This window comes from Podarcis filfolensis (assembly GCF_964270895.1).
Source record: "Podarcis filfolensis genome assembly, chromosome: 6".
Taxonomy (NCBI): Eukaryota; Metazoa; Chordata; class Lepidosauria; order Squamata; family Lacertidae; genus Podarcis; species Podarcis filfolensis.
Genome location: NC_139609.1, coordinates 30,181,072 through 30,206,109, shown reverse-complemented (window position 1 = coordinate 30,206,109; position 25,038 = coordinate 30,181,072). Strand labels below are relative to the sequence as shown.

Below are 25,038 nucleotides of genomic sequence, written 5' to 3'. Positions count from 1 at the left end.
GAAAGATGGGGAACCTCTGGAAGAAGCCAGCTCCCATCAGTCCCAGCCATAATGGTCTGGAATTATGGAAGTTGTAGTCTAAACAACAAGGGACATGGGTGGCGCTGTGGTCTAAACCACAAAGCCTAGGGCTTGCCGATCAGAAGGTCGGTGGTTCAAATCCCTGCGACGGGGTGAGCTCCCGTTGCTCAGTCCCTGCTCCTGCCAACCTAGCAGTTCGAAAGCACGCCAGTGCAAATAGATAAATAGGTACCGCTCCAGCGCTGCTCTGGTTCTCCAGAAGCAGCTCAGTCATGCTGGCCACATGACCCAGAAGCTGTACGCCGGCTCCCTCGGCCAGTAAAGCGAGATGAGTGCCGCAACCCCAGAGTCGTCCGCTATTGGACCTAGCGGTCAGGAGTCCCTTTACCTAGTCTTAACAACATCTGGAAGGCTGCCAGCTCTTCAAACCTGCTCTATGGCACACAAGACTCCCGGAGGAGCTAAAACTGCTGCCTGTATGAACCCACACCAAAGGGTCAGCGTACAACTCCTTTTTTTATAGTGACCCCTCAAAGCCATGCAATACCACTCTCAGGAATAGCATATTCCTCCACGACTTTTGAAGTGGCGTCTCAGGGTCTTTAAGGGCATTTGGCTACTTTGGTTGCGCTCAGATTTTTAACATAGAATCATAGAACGATAGAGTTGGAAGGGACCCCAAGAGTCATCTAGTCCAGCCCCCTGCAATGCAGAAATCCACGACAGATGGCCATCCAACCTCCGCTTAAAAACCTCCATGGAAGGAAAGTCCACAATCTATACATATTTGTATTATACTGCCACTCATGCTACGTTTATGCATTCTGATGGTAAACATCACCTGGGACAAAAGGCCGATTAAACTTGTTTAAATATAAGTAATTCTGCTCGACGTGGTATTACAGCTGCCAAGGTGCCAGGAAGATGCGCGTTCTGTCTTCCACCCTCGCTAGGGGACTATCTGCTTTAAGGCCGTCCAGTGAGGGGGCACATACCCGATCTATCAGCTTCCCTTGCGCCCATGCACGATTTTTCTCCGGGAGAGGCGAGCGCAACTTGGGATGAGGGCTGCGATTTCAGAAGAAGTTGCGTCCCGTCTGAAAGGGAGAACAACCCATGCGCAAGAGAAACTCTCCATTTTCCCGACCTCGAGAAGCAGCTGAAGTGAGAGAAGGTGAAGAAATCCGGAGCGCCCGCGGGGGAGGGAAGACAAAAAAACAAAACCACAGAACACAAATCCCGTCTCCATACGACGCGCCTAGTTTTTGCAATCTCCAAATCGTTGCGCGCAGCTGCAACGAAACCTGCCGCGCGTTGTTGTCTTGCGAGGGAAGCGTTGCGGTCTTCCGACGTGCTCCTCCAGAAAAGGATGGCCAGAAAAATCGACGCGGGGGCTGGCCCCGTGGGGCTGAGCGTGGGTCTCGCCCTCCTGCAGCTCCTCGGAAGAGGGGTCACCGCCGCGACGCTGAAGGGCAGCGCTTACCAGGGGCTGCTGGTAGCCATTCACCCCTCAGTCCCCCAAGAGGCGAAAATCGTCTCCAGCCTTAAGGTAAAAGATGAAGGGAGGAGGCAACCGGCGCTGTTGCCAATGGACACTTTGCGCATCTGGTGACGGGAAGCGGACCCGAGGGGGAAGGGACCGCGCAAGGTCATCCAGTCCAACCCCCCAACCCCACCCGGCAATGCGGGCATCGCAGCTAAGTCCTGATGGCTCTGCCTGCCTACGATTGTCATTTTACCACTTTGGCATCGCGCACACCTTCCGCGTTGCGGTTATGTATCGCCACCTGGATTGCCTTTGCGCCTTGGTGCTTCAGATTTTGCCTGCCCCTGCCCCTCTTAGTTTACCAGCGGACACGACTGAGCACATTGAAGATGCTCCCATTGTCTCCCTGCTCTTCTGAACTCCGCACGAGTCTTCAGTTGCAAGGGTGCAAATATTCTTTGTTTGCAAAACACAGCTCTAATGCTATAAAAAGGTGGCAGGTTGTTTGTGCCAATTTCGCGACTCTCAACAGTTTAATGCGTTCAGGGGGGGTTTTCTATGAGAAATCCAGCAGTTGCACATCCCACCCGCCTTAAAGAGTTGGTCACGGTGCTAGTGGTGTTGCATAGACTTCCCTTTGCGCCTTTACGCAAAATGTATTGATGCATCTGTTCTTTAAAATTCTGTTCCGTGGCTGCACGTCGAGGCGTCTTCCACAAACATGCGGTGTTTCTGAACACATTTGTTCCTCTGCACCTTTTGCGAAGTACTTTTCTCATTTCCGTGCTCAGCAAGAGCTACAGCTACCCTTGTATTGATCAGATCCAAAGCATTCACGGAGGAAAGTGTAGAATCCCAAGGATGCTCGCTGTGATCTGAAGGTGCACTTTGAAAGAACAAAGGTCGTTAGGCCCACTGCCTGCTTGTTTGCATCCTTTCATTCAGCTGGTATTGGGGGGAGAAATATCTTCCTTCATCTATGCACGGTGGTGTCACCGTCAACCGCTCTTATTCTGCCTAATGCTCCTTTAGCATTAGAGCCAGTGTGGTGTAGTGGTTAAGAGCGGTAGTCTTGTAATCTGGGGAACCGGGTTCGAGTCTCCGCTCCTCCACATGCAGCTGCTGGGTGACCTTGGGCCAGTCACACTTCTTTGAAGTCTCTCAGCCCCACTCACCTCACAGAGTGTTTGTTGTGGGGCAGGAAGGGAAAGGAGAATGTTAGCCGCTTTGAGACTCCTGAAGGGGAGTGAAAGGCGGGATATCAAATCCAAACTCCTCTTCTTCTTCTTCTTTAGCGAGTATATACACCAGGCACTACAGAACGGCCCTGTTGGCTTCCGCTGATGCTGACTTTGGGCGCATAGTTTGTAAATGGGTACTTTAGTCTCAATAAATGCAGTTGGAACCTAAGACAGAAGGCAGCCTGCCTCTCTGAAGGACGGTTGCTGCTCAGGATCAAGCATTTAAGGGGGGGCTCAGTGCCGGATTTACGTATAAGCTAAACCAGCTATAGCTTAGGGGAACCCCCAATTAGGTCTGTAAATTACCATAAAGCATATATTCAACACAAAAAACTGTGACAATTTGTTGTTGACAAAGGACAGCTGGACATATAAAGGGCCCCATTGCCTTCAGTAGCTTAAGTAAAGGTAAAGGGACCCCTGACCATTAGGTCCAGTCGTGACCGACTCTGGGGTTGCGGCACTCAGCTTGCTTTATTGGCCGAGGGAGCCAATGTACAGGTCATGGGGCCAGCATGACTAAGCCGCTTCTGGCGAACCAGCGCACGGAAACGCCATTTACCTTCCTGCCGGAGCGGTACCTATTTATCTACTTGCATTTTGACATGCTTTCAAACTGCTAGGTTGGCAGGAGCAGGGACCGAGCAACGGGAGCTCACCCCATTGTGGGGATTCGAACCGCCGACCTTCTGATCAGCAAGTCCTAGGCTCTGTGGTTTAACCCACAGCGACACCCGCTTAGGGCCTCATCAAACCTAAATCCGGCCCTGGGGGCACTACTGACCCCCCCCTATGCTCTACCTCTGGGCAGGTCCTAACCCTAGTTACCCCTAGGAGTAAGCCCAGTTGTATCGACAGGGACTTACTTATGAGTAAGACATGATTAGGCTTGAAGTCTTTAAGGTGCTGCAAGACTGTTTTTTAAAAAAAATAAAATAAACTATTGATGTCACGAATGCTTTAGCTGAGATTCCTGCATTGTATGTGGTTGGACTAGATGACACTTGGACTAGATGGCAACTCTACAATTCTGTTGCATTTGGTGTGAGATGCTGCTGTCATGGGCATTGTGAGGTTGGGCCGAGAGAGAGGGGGAAAGAAGGCAGGGATAATGATCTTTCAAAGTCTGTTGTTTTTTATGCACACGACAGCTGCCCCTGTTGTTTCCCCCCCTAGGTCAAATCTTAGAGGGTAACCTACTCCTGAAAGAGACCTATGATCTTTTATTTTACACAGCAGCATGCACACTAATGGCACTTATTTAAATAATAATTACTGGTAAGGGTCAGCCCCTTTTAGCTTCAGTAAGCCTGCAGCAGTAGGTGTTCCCAAACACACACTGGATATTGCAGCTCTAATATTTCTTGCTATTCTTACTGAAACATTCACTTCCCCATAAAATGTCATTTCAACAACAACCTTTGTCATCTTGTCACCACGTCTTTTCCACCTCTGGATTAACTCACAGGTTTTAACAGCATGCAAAGTATATTTTAGCCAAATCTGCTGGGGATCCATTAGTGCAGTCTTGTCTCGGCTTTTATCTCCTTCTGAGCAATGCACAGTAGATTGGGCTTGGCTTATCCACAGAGGGTGGTTTCCTAAATTTATTTAGGACCCTCAGACTTTTGCCCTGGCTTCTAGCTGCATGGCTGGCAGATAGTCAATACATGGCTATGCCTGCCCACTTGAAAAAGCTGAAGGCGATGAACCATTTCTGCCTGTCAAATAGCTGCCAAAAACTGAACGGTAATCTTAAATCCAGATATATATATATATATTTAATAGTAAAGAATAATGTTTGGGATCCTGATCCCCTATAATTATGGATTTAAAATCTGAAAGTGTTCCCCCTCTTTTTTGCTGTACATCTGGACTGGATCTGGTCTCTGCTTCCAGCGGTCAGGAATTAAGGGAGTTTCTGTGGCAGACTTCAGTGCAGCACACCCTGAAAATTATGAAGTTGCACCTCTTTCAGAATTCACCAGATCTTCTGGATCTGGGTGAGAAAGGTCGTTGGATATACCTGCCCAGGACTCTGCAAACTACGTGTTACTTCTCATGGCTTATTCGCTCAGCTCCTACAACTTCCTGCTCCACTCCTCCCTCCTGGCTCCTTCCCCGATGTAACTGGTTCCAGACAGGCAGGGACTTGTAACCTTACTTACAATTTCAGGAAGTCATAGACTGTGATCCTTGGAGTGACTAGTGGGGTGCCACAGGGTTCTGTCTTGGGCCCGGTCTTATTCAACATCTTTATCAACGACTTGGATGATGGACTCAAGGGCATCCTGATCAAATTTGCAGATGACACCAAACTGGGAGGGGTGGCTAACACCCCAGAGGACAGGATCACACTTCAAAACGACCTTGACAGATTAGAGAACTGGGCCAAAACAAACAAGATGAATTTTAACAGGGAGAAATGTAAAGTATTGCACTTGGGCAAAAAAAATGAGAGGCACAAATACAAGATGGGTGACACCTGGCTTGAGAGCAGTACATGTGAAAAGGATCTAGGAGTCTTGGTTGACCACAAACTTGACATGAGCCAACAGTGTGACGCGGCAGCTAAAAAAGCCAATGCAATTCTGGGATGCATCAATAGGAGTATAGCATCTAGATCAAGGGAAGTAATAGTGCCACTGTATTCTGCTCTGGTCAGACCTCACCTGGAGTACTGTGTCCAGTTCTGGGCGCCACAGTTCAAGAAGGACACTGACAAACTGGAACGTGTCCAGAGGAGGGCAACCAAAATGGTCAAAGGCCTGGAAACGATGCCTTATGAGGAACGGCTAAGGGAGCTGGGCATGTTTAGCCTGGAGAAGAGGAGGTTAAGGGGTGATATGATAGCCATGTTCAAATATATAAAAGGATGTCACATAGAGGAGGGAGAAAGGTTGTTTTCTGCTGCTCCAGAGAAGCGGACACGGAGCAATGGATCCAAACTACAAGAAAGAAGATTCCACCTAAACATTAGGAAGAACTTCCTGACAGTAAGAGCTGTTCGACAGTGGAATTTGCTGCCAAGGAGTGTGGTGGAGTCTCCTTCTTTGGAGGTCTTTAAGCAGAGGCTTGACAACCATATGTCAGGAGTGCTCTGATGGTGTTTCCTGCTTGGCAGGGGGTTGGACTCGATGGCCCTTGTGGTCTCTTCCAACTCTATGATTCTATGATTCTATGATGCTGATAAATCTATTGTCAGTGAGATGAGAAATGCAAAGTTGTTCCCCCACATATCCCCTGTGCCCATGCAAATAGCCTCCTCCTAACTGGAGAAATGGTGCTTTTATGCAAATCTCTTCTAGCATTGCTGTTTAGCAACTATAGCAAGCAAGCTAGCTAAATAAATAAATAAATTATTTATACTCCACCCATATGGCTGGGTTGCCCCAGCCACTCTGGGAGGCTACCAGAAAAAACACACACAATCAAACATCAAACATTAAAAACTTATCGAGATAGGGCTGCCTTCAGACGTCTTCTAAAAGTTGTGTAGTTCTTTATCTCCTTGACAGCTTAAGGGAAAGTGTTCCACACGGAGGGCTTCACTGCTGAGAAAGGCCTCTCCTTGGTTCCCTGTAGCTTCAATTCTTGCAGTGAGGGAACCACCAGAAAGCTCTCGGAGCTGGACCTCAGAACGATGGGGGTGGAGATGCTCCTTCAGGTATACTGGGCCAGGGCCGTTTAGGGCTTTAAAGATCAGCATCAACACTTTGAATTGTGCTCAGAAATGTACTGGGAATCAATGAAGGTCTTTCAAGACTGGTGTTATGTGGTCTTGGCGGCCACTCCCAGTCACCAGTCTAGCTGCCACCTTCTGGATTAGTTATAGTTTCTGAGTCACCTTCAAGGGTAGCCCCATGTAGAGCGCATTGCAGTAGTCCAAGTGGGAGATAACCAGAGCATGCACCACTCTGGCAAGACAGTCTGTGGGCAGGTAGGGTCTCAGCCTGCGTACCAGAAGGAGCTGGTAGACAGCTGCTCTAGACACAAAATTGACCTGCGCCTCCATGGACAGCTGCGAGTCCAAAATGACTCCCAGGCTGCGCACCTGGTCCTTCAGGGGTACAGTTACCCCATTCAAGACCAGGGAGTCCTCCACAACTGCCTGCCCCCCTAAAACAGTACTTCTGTCTTGTCCATCCTCCATCCATCTTCCAACCGCCTCCAGACAATGTATCAAGGAAGGGCTGTGAAGGAGTAGTTAAGAATGCATTCCTGAACACACTTACTAAGAAGTCAACCCCATCGGATCAAGTCCTCCTTTGGAGTAAACATATGCATAGTACCACATTGTACAGAATACTTCTAGAATTAGCAATATTTATTGTGAGAACAGATTTGTATTTCCTCAGCTCAAGAATGCGTGTGAGGCAAATCCAAATGTTTCATGATAATGGCAAGCTTGGTTTGGAAATCCCATTGGGTTTCCTAATAGAATGGACATACCATATAGACACTATGGTGCTTGAACCCTTCTATTAAGATGGTGGATTTAAGGAGTGGCCTGGAGAGGTCTAGTTTTAATGCGAGTTGAATTCTGCCGCAACAGAAGCCGGTTCTTTTTGCTGCTTCAGCCCATGTTTACAGTTGTGAAATTATGGAGGCAATTATAACTGCCCAGACAAGCTGTGTGTAGTGTGTGTTTCGAATCTGGCTTCACACACGCTGCACGAAAGCTACTGCTTTGAAAGCGTTGTGAAATTGATCAAATAGTCCTTGTGTCCTGGCTCTCTGTGGCAGAATTTCTATGCAGTTTGAAGCACAAAAGTTTCACCTTTAGCTATGAGGATCGAGGGGAAGGTTTGCCACTTTTCAGTTATCATAAAATGCTTTCATAAGCAGCAAAGCATTTCAGGAATGCAGATATCACCACCAAGCCATTTTCTGGCATTTCTCCTGCCTTCCTCAGCCCTGCAGCTGCTTATTATGGGTTGTTTTAGTCTGTGTTCGCTGTACACTCCTTGCACTTCCAGTGCTGGGATTTTTTTATCACCCAACGTGCATTATGTATCCTGTACTTCGTTATAAAATACCGCCATTTAATGTGTTAGTTCTCAAACCAGCTTCACGCCATTTGGGGTCTTTAAACCATTCCCAACTTCAGGACCTCTTTTTCTAGAAAAATAGCACTGAATAGGACAAATTATTAATTAAAAATTTCTGGGTTAACATAATCTTCACTATTTCTCAAATCAATGTTCCTTTCCCCCCACCTCCCTCTGAAGCATCATTCCAGTCTGACTGGATGATTGCATAGTGATTTATGAGTTTACACTTTCCTCCTTGATTGAACTAATGATTCCCGCCAATCCACTTTCCTATCATTTCGTTCTCTTATTAGGAAATGATTACTGAAGCTTCCTTCTACTTGTTCAATGCTACACAAGGAAGGGTTCATTTTGGGAGTGTCAAAATTTTAATACCTGCAACATGGGAAAGAAACAATTATGCAAAGCCAACGCAAGAGGTGTACACAAAGGTACGTATTAAGGGCAGTGACCTGGGCCTGCTATTCCTCATTTCTTCCATCCATCCGCCTCCAGTTAAAATAGTTGCTGAACACAGTAAAGGTAAAAGGTAAAGGACCCCTGGACAATTAAGTTCAGTCAAAGGCAACTATGGGGTGCAGTGCTCATCTCATTTCAGTACTAAATGGTAATGCCTTTGGATACTCTGTTAGTAGGGCTTTTTTAAAAAATGTAAACGTTAGTTGGATCCAAAATTCTCAAGATTGTTCTGATCCTAATAGATGCTGGTTTGCTACAGGCGTGCATATAATACATGCACTTTTTTGTTTGGCCAAGCATATCCAGATATGTATAATCTTGACCTGTGCTTTAATCTGGTTTTTAGCTTATCATTGATTTTAATTATCTTTGTTCTAAACAGTTGCATTTTACTGTTTTTGCTGATTATCTCATTGTTTTATTCTTCTCCATAAACCGCTTTGAGGCTTTTTACAATCAAGTGGTATATAAATTTTACTAGTTGAATGAACAGCATATCCCGTCCTATGAGTTTATTTGCTTGCATAGCGAGTGAATCTCAAAGATACCTTATTTGTGGGGGGAACATAATGTGTAAAGTCATTTCAAGATTTGCTCAGAACAAATCTTGTACGCTCCATTGCTAATAGCACAAAGAGCAGGTTATTTCTGATCATGTGGTAAGTACAGCTAATACAGTACAGTGGTACCTCGGGTTACAGACACTTCAGGTTACAGTGCTTCAGGTTACAGACTCTGCTAACCCAGAAATAGTACCTCGGGTTAAGAACTTAGCTTCAGGATGAGAACAGAAATTGTGCAGCAGCGGCACAGCGGCAGCAGGAGGCCCCATTAGTTAAAGTGGTACCTCAGGTTAAGAATAGTTTCCGGTTAAGAACAGACCGGCCGAACGAATTAAGTTCTTAACCTGAGGTACCACTGTAGTTATCTACTGCCCACACCCACAGTGCATTTGTGTGCCTCTTCACACCTTCCAGCTTTTAAATGTGCTGTGTTGATGCTATCATTAATCAGAGGAGCCAACTTGGGTCCCAGGTTATGGGTGCCCACTGTGTGTGGCATCATGACGTCATGCACGCCCCCTGTTCTCAGAACCTGACTTCCAGTGGCACCTCTGAGGCCTCAGAGATGCTGTCCGAGGCCTTGCAAAACCTCAGAGGTTGTGGGGGCCCCCTCTCGTGTGGGTGTTGAGCACCCACAACAACATTTTTGTGGGTGCCCAGGTGCCCAAAGCCCCCTATAGTTGGTGCCCCTGTTATTAATTAACAAGCATTAGGACTTACTGTATGTTGAGACTTCATTCCTCTTCACGTTTCTCTGGTAGTAAACCTCATTGAACTGACTGGGTCTTATTTTTGAGTAGGCATGCATAAGATTTCACTGTCAAGTGCAATCTCATAGTATGACTAAAAAGGGTGCAGTTTAGTACTTTTGCAGTTCAAAAACATGTTTACTATATTCCAGTGTGTCTGTTCTGGGTGGGTGGGGGTGGAGAGTATTATGAAATCTGACTTATGACATGTAAGTAATTGTTGGACTGAACTCCTGCTTTTGTCAGTAATTAATAATAAGCGTACCTATTCCAAACCTGCTCATTAAACAAAACTTTCATTTTAGGCAGATGTCATTGTTGCTCCTCCTTACTGGAAACATGGACACGATCCATACACATTGCAATATGGAGGGTGTGGAGAAAAGGGAAAATACATACATTTCACCTCTGACTTCCTGGTAAATAATGATTCGATTGGAATCTATGGACCACACGGTAAATCCTAAACTAATAATTATTACCTTTCTTCTTCCGTTACCTTTTGTGTTTCAAAAAAGTACAATTTTAAAATCTCACATCTGCATCATAATCAACAAAGAATATCTTTAATAATTAACAGTAACGGTGTCTTCATACGTGACTCTTTTTAGTTTTTAATAAACGTTTATCACACTGTAAAGTTTATATATATATATATTTATACATATATTGCATACCATATGCCATTGTGATAAATCCACCTATAGTTAACATTCAGTATCAACACAAGGGAACTGGTCCTTCCAAAAAAACTCACAACATTTTAAAAACAGAAATAAAGTACTGGTTGTTGAATCTTGAAACCATTTGAATTGGGACATAGAGTATCATGTTTGTGGCGCTACATATTACTTTTCAGATAATGGGGGGAAATAATTGATTAAAAGCAGTGGTTTTTTTAAAAAGGAAATTTATTACATGGCATGCTCTGTTTGCTAGAGGAAATTTCAAATATTTTCCTAGCACCACAGCAATCGAGAGATAATACAATCTCTCAATTGCTGTGCTGCTAGGGAAATATTTGAAATTCTCCAAAATATTCTCTTGCGATAAAGGCACTGACAAAGTTGGGAAGGTGTCAGCTGCTGAAAATTGGCACAAACTGGTGCCATTGGCAGCCTTAAGACACTTGGACAGCTGCATTTCGTAAGCTGCAATAGGCATTCTAACTGGGCTGGGGCTGGGGGTTTCACTGCAACCGATAGCCAAGAAAAATGTCACTGGGGTTCCCTACAATGACTTACAATTTAAAGAGTGACTGTTTAAGGGTCTCAAGACCAGATTTGTGTTTGGGAAGCTTGCAGATTCAACTTTGGGGGAAGGCTCAACCAGTTAGGGCAGCCTTTCTCAACCTGTGGGTCCTCAGATGTTGTTGGACTACAACTTCCATCATCCTTAGCTAGCAAGGCCAGAGCTCAGGGATGATGGGAGTTGTAGTCCAACATCATCTGGGGACCCACAGGTTGAGAACCGCTGAGTTAGGGTGTCAGTACAGGAACTTGAACTCTTCCTGTCTTACAAGTCAAGCACACAATCCCCTTTCCTGTAACACTACCTGCTCTGTAGCGTTTGCTTCTATGGGACTGTGTTAGATTACTAGCAAGTGTCGCAATGCAATTTCTGTGCTTTTATTTATACAGGCAAGCTTTTCGTCCATGAGTGGGCCCACCTTCGATGGGGGGTATTTGATGAATATGACAGTGAAAAGCCTTTCTACATATCGAGTCAAAATCAGGTGAAAGCCACCAGGTAAAATTTGTGTATGTGCAGGTGTGTTCAAACTAAACAACTCTGTATATAGTTTGCAAAAAACACCTTATCAATAATGTGTGGCATTTCAACACCTTCTATTACATGGAATCTTAAATAATATCTACAATGCCAAAATAATAATGACATGTGCCATTTAGTATCTCAGCCAAACAGTTCAAATATTCCTGAATTAAGTTCATGAGAGCGATTCGCTCTGTATATACTTGTGATGGTGCGATCCTGACAACGAGATGCCTGGATTTCAATCTCTGTTTCATGAATCTTCTTCTGGTCGGCCCAAAAAGGAACTCTGAATTGTACATAACGTGCTTGTAATAACTTCATTCAATACAAGCCATAAACAATGACAAGAATTGTGGGCGTAAGACAACTCGCTTATATATAATGGCAATTCAATGCTCCACCAAATAAATCACCTCTAACTGTGCTCTTTTTTGTAAAGACTGATGCAGCCGCAGCCACAGGTGTGCTTTTTTCAGAATAAAAATTACCTGCTTCATGTTTCTTTAAAAGTTTTAAACGTTTGTTTTCTTTTGCACTCACACTCCCTTGGGGAGCACAATATGTTCATGTCCCGATTGCCTTGTGCCTATTCCTAGGTGTTCTTCTGACCTAACGGGAATTTATGTCTGCGAGAAAGAATCCTGCACTGAAGGCAGCTGTGTCATTGATCAGGCAACAGGGCTCTTAAAAGAAGGGTGCACTTTTATACACGACAAGGAACAAAATGCATCATCCTCCATAATGTACTTGCAAAGCTTATCTTCTGTAAGTACAGTTCAAGAGAGATCGTACATGACGTTTCCTGTACTTCAGGGATGGGGAAACTGTGGCTGAACTGCATCTCCCCCATCTCTGACCATTGGGCATGCTGGCTGGGGGTGGTTGGAGTCCAGCAGCATCTGAAGGATCAGTGGCTGAAGGTTGCATGTAGAAAAGGGGGCTTATATCTTCCCAGGTGTTTAGGTGATGTTCTTGAACGTATTGCTCATAAAGCCATTTCCGCACTAAGGAGGAGGTGGGGTTGCAGGCTTCACGGCCTCTCCACACGCGCAGCAGCCCCGCGTGATTGGAGAGGATTCCTGGCTGCATCACCCCCTAGCCGGCCAGTCAGCTGCCTCGGGGGTGGGGCCTGCCCTATAAAGGCAGGACGCGGCCAGGGATCTCCCTCTTTGTAGCCTGCTAGCTGTTCCTGCTTTTTTCCGCCCTCCCACCCTATAAGGTTTTCTTTCTGACCTTGCTATGGACCTTGGTTGGTCGCCGTTGAGGGGCCTGGTAGGAATTTTTCCACTTGGCAAATTGGCACCAGCCACTTGGTTTCCGCCTACCTCATAGCAAATCGTCACAACTTCCTGGATATTCTGGGCAATCTGTTTTTATCATTCACAATTGTTCGTTTCCAGAAGAAGATGGGATGGAAACAGCACTCGGAGAGCTGGGAGCCTTTCTCTCTAAGCCCTTGTGTGTGTGCGATTTCTGTGCTTACTAATGGAGATGTTTTCTGCAAGTGTTTCACACAGTCATAGAATTGTAGAGATGGAAGGGACCCAAGGGTCATCTACTCTAACGCCCTGTGATGCAGGAATCTCAACTAAAGCATCCCTAAACAATGGCCATCCAACCTCTGCTTTAAAACCTCCAAAGAAGGAGAGTCTAAACAGCACTCTCAGAGAACAACCTCCCGAGGGAGTCAGTCCCCCCATCAAACAGCTCTTACTGTCAGAAAGTTATTCCTGATGTTTGGTTGGAATTTCCTTCCTTGTAACTTGAAGCCATTGTTTTGAGTCCTACCCTCCAGAGCAGGAGAAAACAAGCTTGCTCCATCTTCTATGTTACAGCCCTTGAGATATCTGAAGATGGCAATCACATCTCCTCTCAGTCTCCTCTTTACCCAGGCTAAACATACCCAGCTCCTTCAACCGTTCCTCATAAGGCTCAGCTTCCAGATCCTTGATCATCTTGGGTGCCCTCCTCTGTACACGTTCCAGCTTGTCAATATCCATCTTAAATTGTGGTGCCCAGAACTGTCTTGCTGTTTTCTGTTTTCAGGTGTTTGAATTCTGTGACTCAAGCAACCATAACGCTGAAGCTCTCAATGCCCAGAACAGGATGTGCAGTTACAAGAGCACATGGGATGTCATCATGAGCTCTGATGACTTTAAATCCGATATTCCTCTGACCAGCAAAAACAGTCCTTTGCCCCCGACCTTCTCACTTTTACAAGCAACAGACAGAGTGATCTGTTTAGTCTTGGATTTTTCCAGCAGCATGGATGAGGTAAAGTCTTACTCTTTGAGGCAAAAATGAACACCTGCTCTGAAACTGAAATTCCCTTGCTTTTGTTTTCAAAAGTGCTATCAATTACAGAGTTTATTAAAGATCACCGATGTCAGGTTAGTGTCGGAGAATAAAAAATTTGTTTTTATTAAAGTTTTTTTGTATTACAAAACAAACACAAACAGGGAAAGGCACATCTATCATCTCTACTTTCAATTCATGGTTTTTTTCACAGTTCATTTACGTTTAGTGAGAGATACTTTTGTCACAGACATCTTGCGGTTGGGGAGATATATGGGACTATTGTTATTCCATTTTATCCTAACCTCTCGCATTACCAAGAAGAAGAATAAACTTTTAATGATACCTCTTTCTTTTTTCCCAAGTAAGTCTTCTGCTGGGAGAACCACATGCAAATTTTCTGGTTGTAAGAGAATTCTTGAACAGGCAGTATACCCTGCCTGATATTGTTTCTGTGAAAACATGTCGCATTATTATTTGTGGGTGAATGAATAACAGGTGATATTTTACCTCCTACAGAACAATCGAATCATTCGGATGCGTCAGGCAGTAGAAGTGTATCTACTGCAAATTGTGGAAGAGAACTCCTACGTTGGGATTGTCACATTCAGTGAAGGAGGAGAAGTAAAATCTCAGATCCGGCAAGTAACGAGTGCTGATATACGGAAGCAGCTTGCTTCTGACTTGCCAGTTGCTTCATACGGCGACAGAGCAAATGTTTGCACGGGTGTACAGCTGGCGCTGCAGGCGAGTCCTATTTATTATTGCCTCTCTTGCCACATTTCGGCTCATAGGAACATTTTGGTTTTTGGTGCAGGAACTGGAACTATTCTTGCGGGGCAATTGTGTAGTCACCCAGTGTTTTTGAACAGAACTTCCAAATGCAATTGAAAAGAAAAGAATTTGGAAAGGTCTTCTATCTAGCTAACAAGAGACAGCAAATCGGGATACAGAAGGAAAAATAGAAAACTTAAAACGGAATAAAAATAAACCGAAATGAGCCCCACGTTAAGTGTTCAGACTCATAATCCTTGTTTAGGTTGCAGTCTTTTATGCACGGAACTTAATAAGATGCACCTGGTCTTCATAGGACTTAAATTCTTGGTTGACATGCACTTCCATAAAAACACAGCAAGGGAGTTGACAGCTTGCAAAATTGCAACAAAATAAACAAGAACATAGAAGATCTTGCTGGGTCAGGCCAGTGACTCATTTAATCCTGCATTCTGTTCTCACAGATGCCTGTGGGAAGCTTACACGCAGGACTTGAGCAATAACAGCACCATAAAACCACCCACAAAAAAAACAAACCAACAACATATGTTGATGAGGGTGAAGTTCTGTACCTACGATAATAAGCATCTGCTGTGTCAGAAGTAGGCTGACTTTAGGCTCGAAGATTTCCTCCCCTAAAAACTTGAGGTCTGGCACCTAGAGCCAGGGCAAAACAGTGGCTTGAGTCAATTGTGTCCTGTTGTTAAATACCGTATTTTTCACTCCATAAGACGCACCTAGTTTTTGGAGGAGGAAAACAAGAAAAAAAATATTCTGAATCTCAGAAGCCAGAACAACAAGAGGGATTGCTGCGCAGTGAAAGCAGCGATCCCTCTTGCTGTTCTGGCTTCTGGGATAGCTGCGCAGCCTGCATTCGCTCCATAAGACGCACACACATTTCCCCTTACCTTTTAGGAGGGAAAAAGTGAGTCTTATGGAGCAAAAAATACGGTACGTCTTATTTTGCAGATTAGGAATACTAAGACTGAGATAAATAAGTGATGAGCATAAGGCTAGACATGGCAGATATTATTATTATTATTTATTTATTTCATAGTTATTTTTTAGATTTGCTTCCTCCCTTGCTCCCATTGCTGATGTCCTCAGCATTTATAAAACATAACAATTCCACAAAACCCTTACTATTAAACAATTAAAACCATCAAAGAAATGGGTGCTTTTCATTGCCTTATTTTTCCCAAAAGTTGTCAGTATACAAATCTTTGGAAATACATGACTTTAGTCCTGTGGATAGGAATCACAGCAATATAGTGAAGTATTAAGGAGTCTCTTAACTTGTGACATTTTCTTTGCCAGGATAATTTACCGAGTGTCCTTCATATTAGTGGTTAATTATTTGCTTCCAGGTAATTAAAAAGCATGACGAAAGTGTTTCTGGTTCTGAAATCATCTTATTGACCAGTGGAGACGACAGTCCACTTAGCAAGTGTTTCTCTGATGTCATTGACGCTGGCTTAATCGTTCATACCATCGCTCTGGGGCAGTCTGCATCCCAAGAACTGGAACAACTGGGCAAAATGACAGGTAAGACTGTCTGTTTTAGCAATAGCAAACACCCTTTGTGGTTGTTGCTCATTAAACAAACAAGAATATTTCAAAGGAAAATTCAATGTGAGCCAAAGTCTGGACAGCTCCATTAATCTCTGAAATAGTAACCTAGTCAAATGAAGTTAATTTTTTATTCAACTTTTAAGATATCTCCTTATACTCTCTTTTTCAGGGGGGCTGAGTTTTTTTGTCACTGATAGACAAGATTCAACTGGCCTAATAGACGTCTTCAGCGCCATTGTAGCAAGTGATGGAGATACCAGCCACCAGCCTGTCCAGGTCTGTTCATGTAGATACTGTATATCTTGCTGTTTTACATAATAAGGCAAATACATTTTAATAGGAGGCATGGAGAAAGCAGTTCCGGAGCCCACACGTTCCTAAGCTATTATTTTAGAACATTATTTTAGTTTGATAAAATAGAACGGGTGCCCCTTATATCTCATACTGCAGCTCTAGATTTTATCTCAAATTTTGTATTATTTGAATTTGATATGACTCCTTGGACAACAATTAGTCAATTGAGGGCATATTGGGAAGAAGAAGGCAGATGTAATAAAAAAAGAGAGAGAGTCTTAGAACCATAGATTTGGAAGCAGCCACAAAGATCATTCTGTCCGAATCTTTCATCCAACATGGGACTTGAACGCAAGGCCCTGAGATTAAGAGTCTCATGCTTTACTGATGGAGCTATCCCTCAGGTATGCATGCAGTCAGTTGCACCGTGAGCTTAATTTCCTCAGGCTGTACAGTTTGAATGGCATTGTGGCATTACAAGCAATTGATCGCTCATTCAGCTCTCAGTATTGCCTCTGTCTATGTTTCAGGTGGGATGCGTATCTTTTTTGGGTGTGTGTGTGTGTGGATGAATTAAAGCAGTATACATACAATTTATGCATTTATATATTTATCACCACATTAAAAAAAAATAAAGTAACAACACCCAGAACAAAAAAAAACAAACTTTTTTTGAAAATTGAGGGAGAAGGAAGTTTCTTTGCGATAACCATCTTTCCCAGGCCCACCAATCCAAAGGTACCTTCTACTTGAAGCATAAAAAACTGCTTTAAGCATAGAAAACACAATGAAAGCATTCCAGAGTCACACCCACTGCTCTAAAAGGGTTACACCTCCCTTTCCTCTCAGTTCACTAATTTCCCATCCCACTGTCCTGACCAGCTCCTTTCCCAGAACCAGATATTCGTGTTTTTTTAAAAACCCAATAAACTGTGGTGACATGTTTAATTTGGCCCTTTGTCATTTCTGTCTGGAATGTGCAAATCTTACAACTTACCTTAATAGCTCAATTTACTTAGTTATCAACTTAATTATGTACATACTTGCTCTGCTTGTTGATGCAGCCCATGACAAGTTATAAAAGGGCCTATAGGTACCTAAAGAAGGTAAAAGGTAAGGACCCCTGGGCAGTGAAGCCCAGTCAAACTTGACTATGGGGTTGCGGCGCTCATCTCGCTTCAGGCCGAGATGACAGACAGCTTTTCTGGGTCATGGGGCCAGCATGGCTAAACTGGGACAGAGCAAAGGGAGCTTCCCCGTTGTGTGGATTTGAACCACCAACCTTCTGATCAGCAAGCCCAAAAGGCTCAGTGGTTTAGACCACAGCACCACCCACATCCCTATAAAAGGAACCACAGAGCCTAGGGCTTGCCAATCAGAAGGTCGGCAGTTCGAATCCCCAAAATGGGGTGAGCCCCGTTGCTCGGTCCCAGCTCCTGCCAACCTAGCAGTTTGAAAGTACATCAAAGTGCAAGTAGATAAATACTTGCTCTGGCAGGAAGGTAAACGGTGTTTCCGTGCACTGCTCTGGTTCGCCAGAAGTGGCTTAGTCATGCTGGCCACATGACCCGGAAGCTGTACGCCGGCTCCCTCGGCCAATAAAGCGAGATGAGCGCCTCAACCCCAGAGTCGTCCGCGACTGGACCTAATGGTCAGGGGTCCCTTTACCTTTAAGCACAGGGGTGAATAACAATCAAGGCTGTAATCCTCAACACAAGTATGAATCTTCCATTCCATTGAAATCCATAAATTGCAGCCTAAGGGTTGAAGTGCTGTTTTGTGATGTGTGCTGTCTTCTTTTGGGGGTGGGTTGGGGGGCTGGGGAGGGAGAATCCAGAAGGAATTTAACTGCTTACTCGCTCTGCAATTGCCATAGTACTCATCTGCCAGAGTGAGCAAAGAAAGTATTTTTGGAACATGGCTGTGGCTGAAAAGGTGTGGATTTCGTTTTGGGGGATTTCTGTGCCCCTATCTGGCTTTGTTAATTTGTTTTAATTGCTTGTCACCTGTAGCGTTTTTAAATGCGATAAAGGATCATTGCGATGTCAACGTGTGCCAAATGGAATATTTCAACTGCTTTAAATTGCTACATGACAAAAGAGGATATGTTAAGCAGGCATGGCCAGTCTTGGCCCTCCAGATGTTTTGGGACTACAACTCCCACCATCCCTAGCTAACAGGACCAGTGGTCAGGGATGATGGGAATTGTAGTCCCAAAACATCTGGAGGGCCAAGACTGGCCATGCCTGTGTCAAAGCAAATGGGAAGTTATCATTATTCTGGTTTTGTACAGATTGAAAGCACGGCTGAAAGGGTGAAGGGCAATGGTCAGATTGAAAGGTCGACGATTATTGACAGCACAGTAGGAAACGACACATTTTTCATAGTGACGTGGCTGACAAAGGAACCCAGGATCGTTCTTCATGGCCCTAGAGGAAAACACTTTACAAATGGGGAATTTGATGTCGACCCACTTTTCCGCACAGCTCGCCTGCAGATTCCAGGGATTGCTGAGGTAACAGTGAATTGTCCTTCAGTTGTTTCTATCGGGGACTTGCCTTTGGATGGAAAAATAATACGAATCAATCTGGCTAACCTGATTCATAAATACACACTCACACCCTGCTCACACATGAAAACAATTCTCACTACAGCCAATCAAAGACAACCAACCACACCTTAAGCCACACCCAACTTCTCTCACCACCAAGGAAATACGTCAGGTGAATAGGAAGAGAACCCACACAAGTAACGCTGACACAATCCCTCACACACACTAAGTAGAATAATAGAAGCATAACCACCCCACCCCACTTGCCACACCCCCTTCAACTCCCTTTCCCCTTTTCCTTTCCCCCCTTCTTCTTTCTAATTGTTTAAACCAATTCGTGAACCAAGAAAGTACATCTTGACCACTAATAATGAAACATCTGTTCTAGATATTTCCCCACATTTATTATGCTATTTTTGTGATATACAAGTGGCATGAGAAAACTTGGTGTACTTATTTCTACAGCATTATTCTTGTTTATAAAACCCAATTAAAAAAAATCTATTTAGGCTGAATGCTTTTGAGCATATATAAATTTGTTTTTCAGGCTGGGGATTGGACATACTTACTCACTAACTCTCATGGGCTCCCTGAAGTCCTCACAATGACCGTGACCTCGCGAGCCGTAAAGTCTGACGTGTCTACCATCACCGTGAGAACCCACACAAATAAAGATACAAACGCCTACCCAAGTCCAATGATTGTGTACGCACAGGTTAATCAAGGCTTCTCTCCCATTCTTGGTGCAAATGTGACTGCCATTATTGAGCCAGAGAGTGGAGATCCAATTATCTTGGACCTTTTTGACAATGGTGCAGGTAACATATGTTTTTATAAGTTTATTTTTTTAGTTATAGCTGATGAATGGATCAATCTGCTTCAGGTCAGATTCCTGTCCTGTTTGCACATCATATTTTTTTCAAAAAAAATCCATAGAAAAAATGTGTGTTTAAGTTGGAAAATGTGTATTTTATTGCCAAAAAAATGTACTTTATCCTAAAACACATATTTTAAACACATTTGGGTAAGGTTTTTGACTGAGAATTGCACTGGAAAATTTGGAGAAGTCCAAATATGAATGACAGTTATAAGTCCAGAAGGTATAAAGGGAAAATCAATTGTATATGAGTTGAATGGCAATGGAATACAATGGAGTATGAAGTGAGAAGTGTGTCCCATAAGGCTTGCCGTCAAGTAAATATGTATAGAATTGCAGGCTTAGTGGTACTTTTCACCATTACTTAAACAATATTATATTTTAGGGAATTTTTTTGTGGGGTGGCAGAAACTGGCTGATTCAAGCACAGACTAAGAGGATTTTTCCAAAGCAGATTAAACACTTTTTGTCTTTGTATTCCCTCGCTGCTGCAGGTGCAGATACGATAAAAAATGATGGTGTGTATTCTAAATACCTCTTTTCTTTCGCGAAAAACGGAAGATATAGCTTGAAAGTCCGCGTCCAGAGGGACAGCGAGACAATTAGCCCATACCCTGCAACGCTCTGGAGCCCTGCAATGTATATTCCTGGTTACATAACAAACGGTAAGGCTTTGGGATGTCAGTCGTCAAGCCGTGCTCTTGAGCACTTGTTTACCTCCATGGACTTGAACAGAAGGTGTTCTCAGTGTATTACATCTTCAGCGAGAAGAAGCACTACTTTGCACAAGCACCGCTATGGAAATATTTAGGGAGACAACTATGTCATGGCCACAGGCTGGCTCTTTGAATTCTCTTCATAATCATGTGGAAAACTCTCGCCAGGCTGTATTGGCTGTACTTCATGGAAAGCTGAAACTAGTTTTAAAAAAACTCGTCAACACGCAGATCCAAGCAGTTTAAATGAATGGTCCATTGGGATGAAATATTTCTAGATGCATACATCCTAGAAACATTCAGCCTCCGTAGTGTGTTTTGTAGCTTTATTGTGCTGAGCTCTCCTTTCTGCCCAACCCAGTTATCCTCTCTGAAGGATGATGAAGCCTGTTAAGGTCTCAGACAGGATATTTTTCTTTCCTTCCACTCCCCCCCCCATTTGGCACCCTCAGCATTCTGTGGCCAAATCACCCTCATCATTCTGTAGAGGTCATTGGGCATAGGTCCTTCTTTCAGGACATTGGTTTCTAGCAGCTTTTAAAATAAAAATTGAAATTGCAAGCACATATATTGTTACATGAAGGGACGCGGGTGGCGCTGTGGGTTAAACCACAGAGCCTAGGACTTGCTGATCAGAAGGTTAGCGGTTCGAATCCCCTCAACGGGGTGAGCTCCTGTTGCTCGGTCCCTGCTCCTGCCAACCTAGCAATTCAAAAGCACGTCAAAGTACCGCTCCGGCGGGAAGGTAAATGGCATTTCCGTGCTCTGCTCTGGTTCGCCAGAAGCGGCTTAATCATGCTGGCCACATGACCCGGAAGCTGTATGCTGTATGCTGGCTCCCTCAGCCAATAAAGTGAGATGAGCGCCGCAACCCCTCAGTCGGTCACGACTGGACCTAATGGTCAGGGGTCCCTTTATCTTTTATATTGTTACATATTTGGTGAGTCTCCATAATATGAAGAAGCCCATACCTTCTGTATTGGGGTAGCCCCATTTTGCTTCTAAGGGGATAGGCATCGGACGAACCAAACTCAGTATTAGAAGGAATGGAGATGATTATTGCTGCTACTGGATAGCAAGGGCTTTCCAGGGATAGAGCCACGGGCATCACAATGGCTAACCTGGCTGGGCAGGGTAGCAGCAAGGTCAGGATTGTGTGGTTACATCAGAGGGACCATCAGTGGCCCTCTGAACCAATCCAGCACTCCCCTCTATTGCAGCCACGAGGTCTCAGCCTCACTCCAGCCCTGCAGCAGCAAAACCAGTGCTCTAACTGGGCATCCCCAAAGCTGTTACCTTAGACGGAACCTGGGTGTTTCTCCATGGAAAACACAGGTTCTACCAATGAGATAGGGACCCATTGCTGTCAGGTTGTTTATTTCATTTCTGGCCTACTTGCCCCAAAGTCCATTAGTTGCTAGTTCATTGGAAGCATGCTCAGCTGGTCTTTAGCTCTCTTTTGTGTATTTGTTTATGTTTGTGTGGCATAGGTACAATCCAGATGAATGCACCGAGGCCATTGATGAATAGTGAAGATTCACACATCAGCTCTGGGGGCTTCAGCAGAATAGCTGCTGGGAGTGCTTTCACCATATCTGGAGTTCCCACTGGCCCCTATAAGGATGTGTTCCCACCATGCAAAATTACTGATTTGGATGCCAGAACAGAAGAGGACAAAATTGTTTTAACCTGGACAGCTCCAGGGGATGACTTTGACCAGGGACAAGGTAGGTTCAGTGTTTCTTATTTTCTTTGCTAATGAAAACTGTTTAAAAGTAGGGTGTTTTAAAAAAACCAACAACCCCAAAAAACAACCACCAGTGTTTCCCAAACTTGGGTCTCCAGTTGCTTTCGGACTACAACTCCCATCACCCATAGCTAGCAAGACCAGTGGTCAGGGATGATGGGAACTGTAGTCCAAACACAGCTGGAGACCCAAGTTTGGGAAACCCTGTTTTAAACTACGTTGATAAAATCTGCAAGCAAATCCATATTGGATGTGCACCGAGCTTTGGATATATATACTTTTGAGACCCATAAATATAAGTAAAACAGAATTCTAATTCAAAACGACCCTCTGCACATCTCTGCTGTAACTTGGACTCTGGAAATCCTATTTGTAGTGGGAAACTGGAAACCAAACAATTCCTTCCTTGTTTGTTCCTTCTTAAATATTATCATAGCAAGTATTGGCGGTGATCCTCTCTTAGTTAAACCTGCTCTTTACTGCAGTAGTTTTGCCCCAGTAGTCTCAGTTTGTGGATCAGTTGCTCTGCATGCTTTTATACATATAGTCCGGCCCCCTGCAATGCAGGAATATGCAACTATTCCATACGGGGATCAAACCTGCAACCTGGACTTTATCAGCACCATACTCTAACCAACTGAGCTATCCAGATAGGAATGCCTTGCTGATGTAACCAGAATGGCTCTATCCATTCTGTACAAGAAGGGAGATATCAACAGGCTTGAGAAAACCCCAATATTTGCAGATTGTTATTATTTTAAAAAAATATTTTGGTGGAAACCCCAAAACAAACTTTTAAGGACTGGGTAATCCAGTTTGTGGGGGCTCCAGAGTGAAAGAGGGTAGCAACACAGTATAATGTTTTGTTGCAGGGCTCACTTGCCCTCATGTTAGTTCAGACGCAAATTTGTATCTGCCTCTGAGTGCTGACAATGGTAAAAATGCCCTTGGTGACCTATTGTGTCCTTAGACTGAAACCATTGTCTTTCGCTAATTATATCCTGCTTGGTAGTATTGTCTGCTTATTTTGGTTGGCAAAGGCTGCAATTCTGAGGGCACTTTCTTGTAAATAGGCAATAGCCTGGGGTGAAAAGTGTTGAATCCTGTTACTTCCAGGCAATTGCAGGAAAAAAAGAATGCTTTATAGCCTTTTGTTATCTTGGTTTTTATTCCAGCTGCAAGATACGAAGTGAGAATAAGCCAAAGTTCTCTGGAACTGAGGGAAGAATTTGAAAACGCTGTACCCATAAATATCTCCGGCTTGGCACCTCAGCCAGCAGGTTCCAAGGAAATGTTTGTGTTTAAACCAGAAGCCTCGGCAAATGTCACCCTAATTTACATGGGCGTCCGCACAGTGGATAAGTCTTCCTTGTACTCTGACCTCTCCAACATAGCCCAAGCACTTATTATTCCTGGGGAGGCTACTCACATTGCTCCTGCCAAGTACGGTGCCTTAGCAGTCGTTCTGACAACATGTGGGCTGCTGTTATTGGTTGCTTCTTGTCTTATTGTAAGCACCGTTCTATGGACTTCGAAGAAAAAGAAGAAAGTAGCAATTGATGAAGCCATACTATCACATTCAGATTCAGCATTGGCAGTTTAGGCGTTTTCTTCTTTTGAAGTTTAGTTGTTGTTTAGTCGTGTCCGACTCTTCGTGACCCCATGGACCAGAGCACGCCGGGCACTGCTGTCCTCCACTGCCTCCTGCAGTTTGGTCAGACTCATGTTGGTAGCTTCGAGAACACTGTCCACCCATCTCGTCCTCTGTCGTCTCCTTCTCCTTGTGCCCTCCATCTTTCCCAACATCAGGGTCTTTTCCAGGGAGTCTTCTCTTCTCATGAGGTGGCCAAAGTATTGAAGCCTCAGCTTCAGGATTTGTCCTTCCAGTGAGCACTCAGGGCTGATTTCCTTCAGAATGGAGAGGTTTGATCTTCTTGCAGTCCACGGGACTCTCAAGAGTCTCCTCCAGCACCATAATTCAAAAGCATCAATTCTTCGGCAATCAGCCTTCTTTATGGTCCAGCTCTCACTTCCATACATCACTCCTGGGAAAACCATAGCTTTAACTATACAAATATAACATAACCAGGAAAGAGATCTTGGGATTATGGTGGGTCGCTCGATGAAAACGTTGAGCCAGTGTGTGGCAGCAGTGGGGGGAAAGGAGAAATCTATGTTTAGTGATAATTAGGGACCGAAATGAGTGCTCACGCCTGCCTTTGTGGGCGCCCTTTGCGGGACCGCATGCAGCACCTCGAGCCATGTGGGACCCACCAGCTGGTTGGGCTGGCCTGCCTCCCTGTGTTAGTCATTGAAGTTTCCCGCCAAACCTCAGTTAGCCAATCAGTTCCGCAGGGAGGTGGAGCCAGTTGCTTAAATAGGAGGTGGAGCCGGCAGCAACCATGCGGTTGGCTCCAGAGCTTCAGGGTCCCCTCTTAAAGGGGTTTGTAAAATGGGAGTCACTGGCCATACACTGAAAGGTTGTCAGTGAATTCCTCTGCATTGCGGGGATATGGGGTGGGCTGCCTGCGTACACAAGCATCTTGCTGTACACCCTCCCATTTCCCATTCACCCTGAGGTGCCCCAGTTCCTCTGGCTGGGGGGCTGGGAGGGATACACGCCCAATGCCTAAGCCAATGTTTTCCTACATCTGAAAGATTTAATAAAGTTCTGTCCAATTTTTAATTCCATAACACGTTGTCACAAGTCATTATTCCTTCTGGTGGTCTCTCGGGGCCAGGGGGTCTCCGCCTGGGTACGCAAATAAAATAGCTGATATGATATTTATAGAAATCTATGATGTGAACGGGATGCGGGTGGCACTGTGGGTTAAACCACAGAGCCTAGGACTTGCTGATCAGA

At 44.5% G+C, this 25,038-nt stretch overlaps 1 protein-coding gene across 1 annotated transcript; it reads left to right on the top strand.

The window, feature by feature from the left end:
- Positions 1-1,316: 1,316 nt before the first annotated feature.
- Positions 1,317-24,869, top strand: LOC310765527 (calcium-activated chloride channel regulator 2-like). The gene is made up of 14 exons (XM_083620610.1): positions 1,317-1,570; positions 8,096-8,233; positions 9,879-10,029; positions 11,214-11,322; positions 11,946-12,114; positions 13,396-13,623; positions 14,164-14,391; positions 15,786-15,963; positions 16,160-16,266; positions 18,578-18,799; positions 19,383-19,653; positions 20,207-20,377; positions 21,919-22,155; positions 23,351-24,869. Exons 1-14 carry the CDS (start codon positions 1,391-1,393, stop codon positions 23,776-23,778), a joined length of 2,817 nt encoding a protein of 938 aa, XP_083476736.1. The 5' UTR covers positions 1,317-1,390; the 3' UTR covers positions 23,779-24,869.
- Positions 24,870-25,038: the final 169 nt, after the last annotated feature.

Coding starts and splice junctions, on each gene's coding strand:
- LOC310765527 (XM_083620610.1), top strand. CDS start 1,391: ATGGCCAGAAAAATCGACGCGGGGGCTGGCCCCGTGGGGCTGAGCGTG. Junction 11,323..11,945: donor AATCAGGTGAAAGCCACCAG/GTAAAATTTGTG, acceptor GCCTATTCCTAG/GTGTTCTTCTGACCTAACGG. Junction 18,800..19,382: donor AGATTCCAGGGATTGCTGAG/GTAACAGTGAAT, acceptor TTTGTTTTTCAG/GCTGGGGATTGGACATACTT.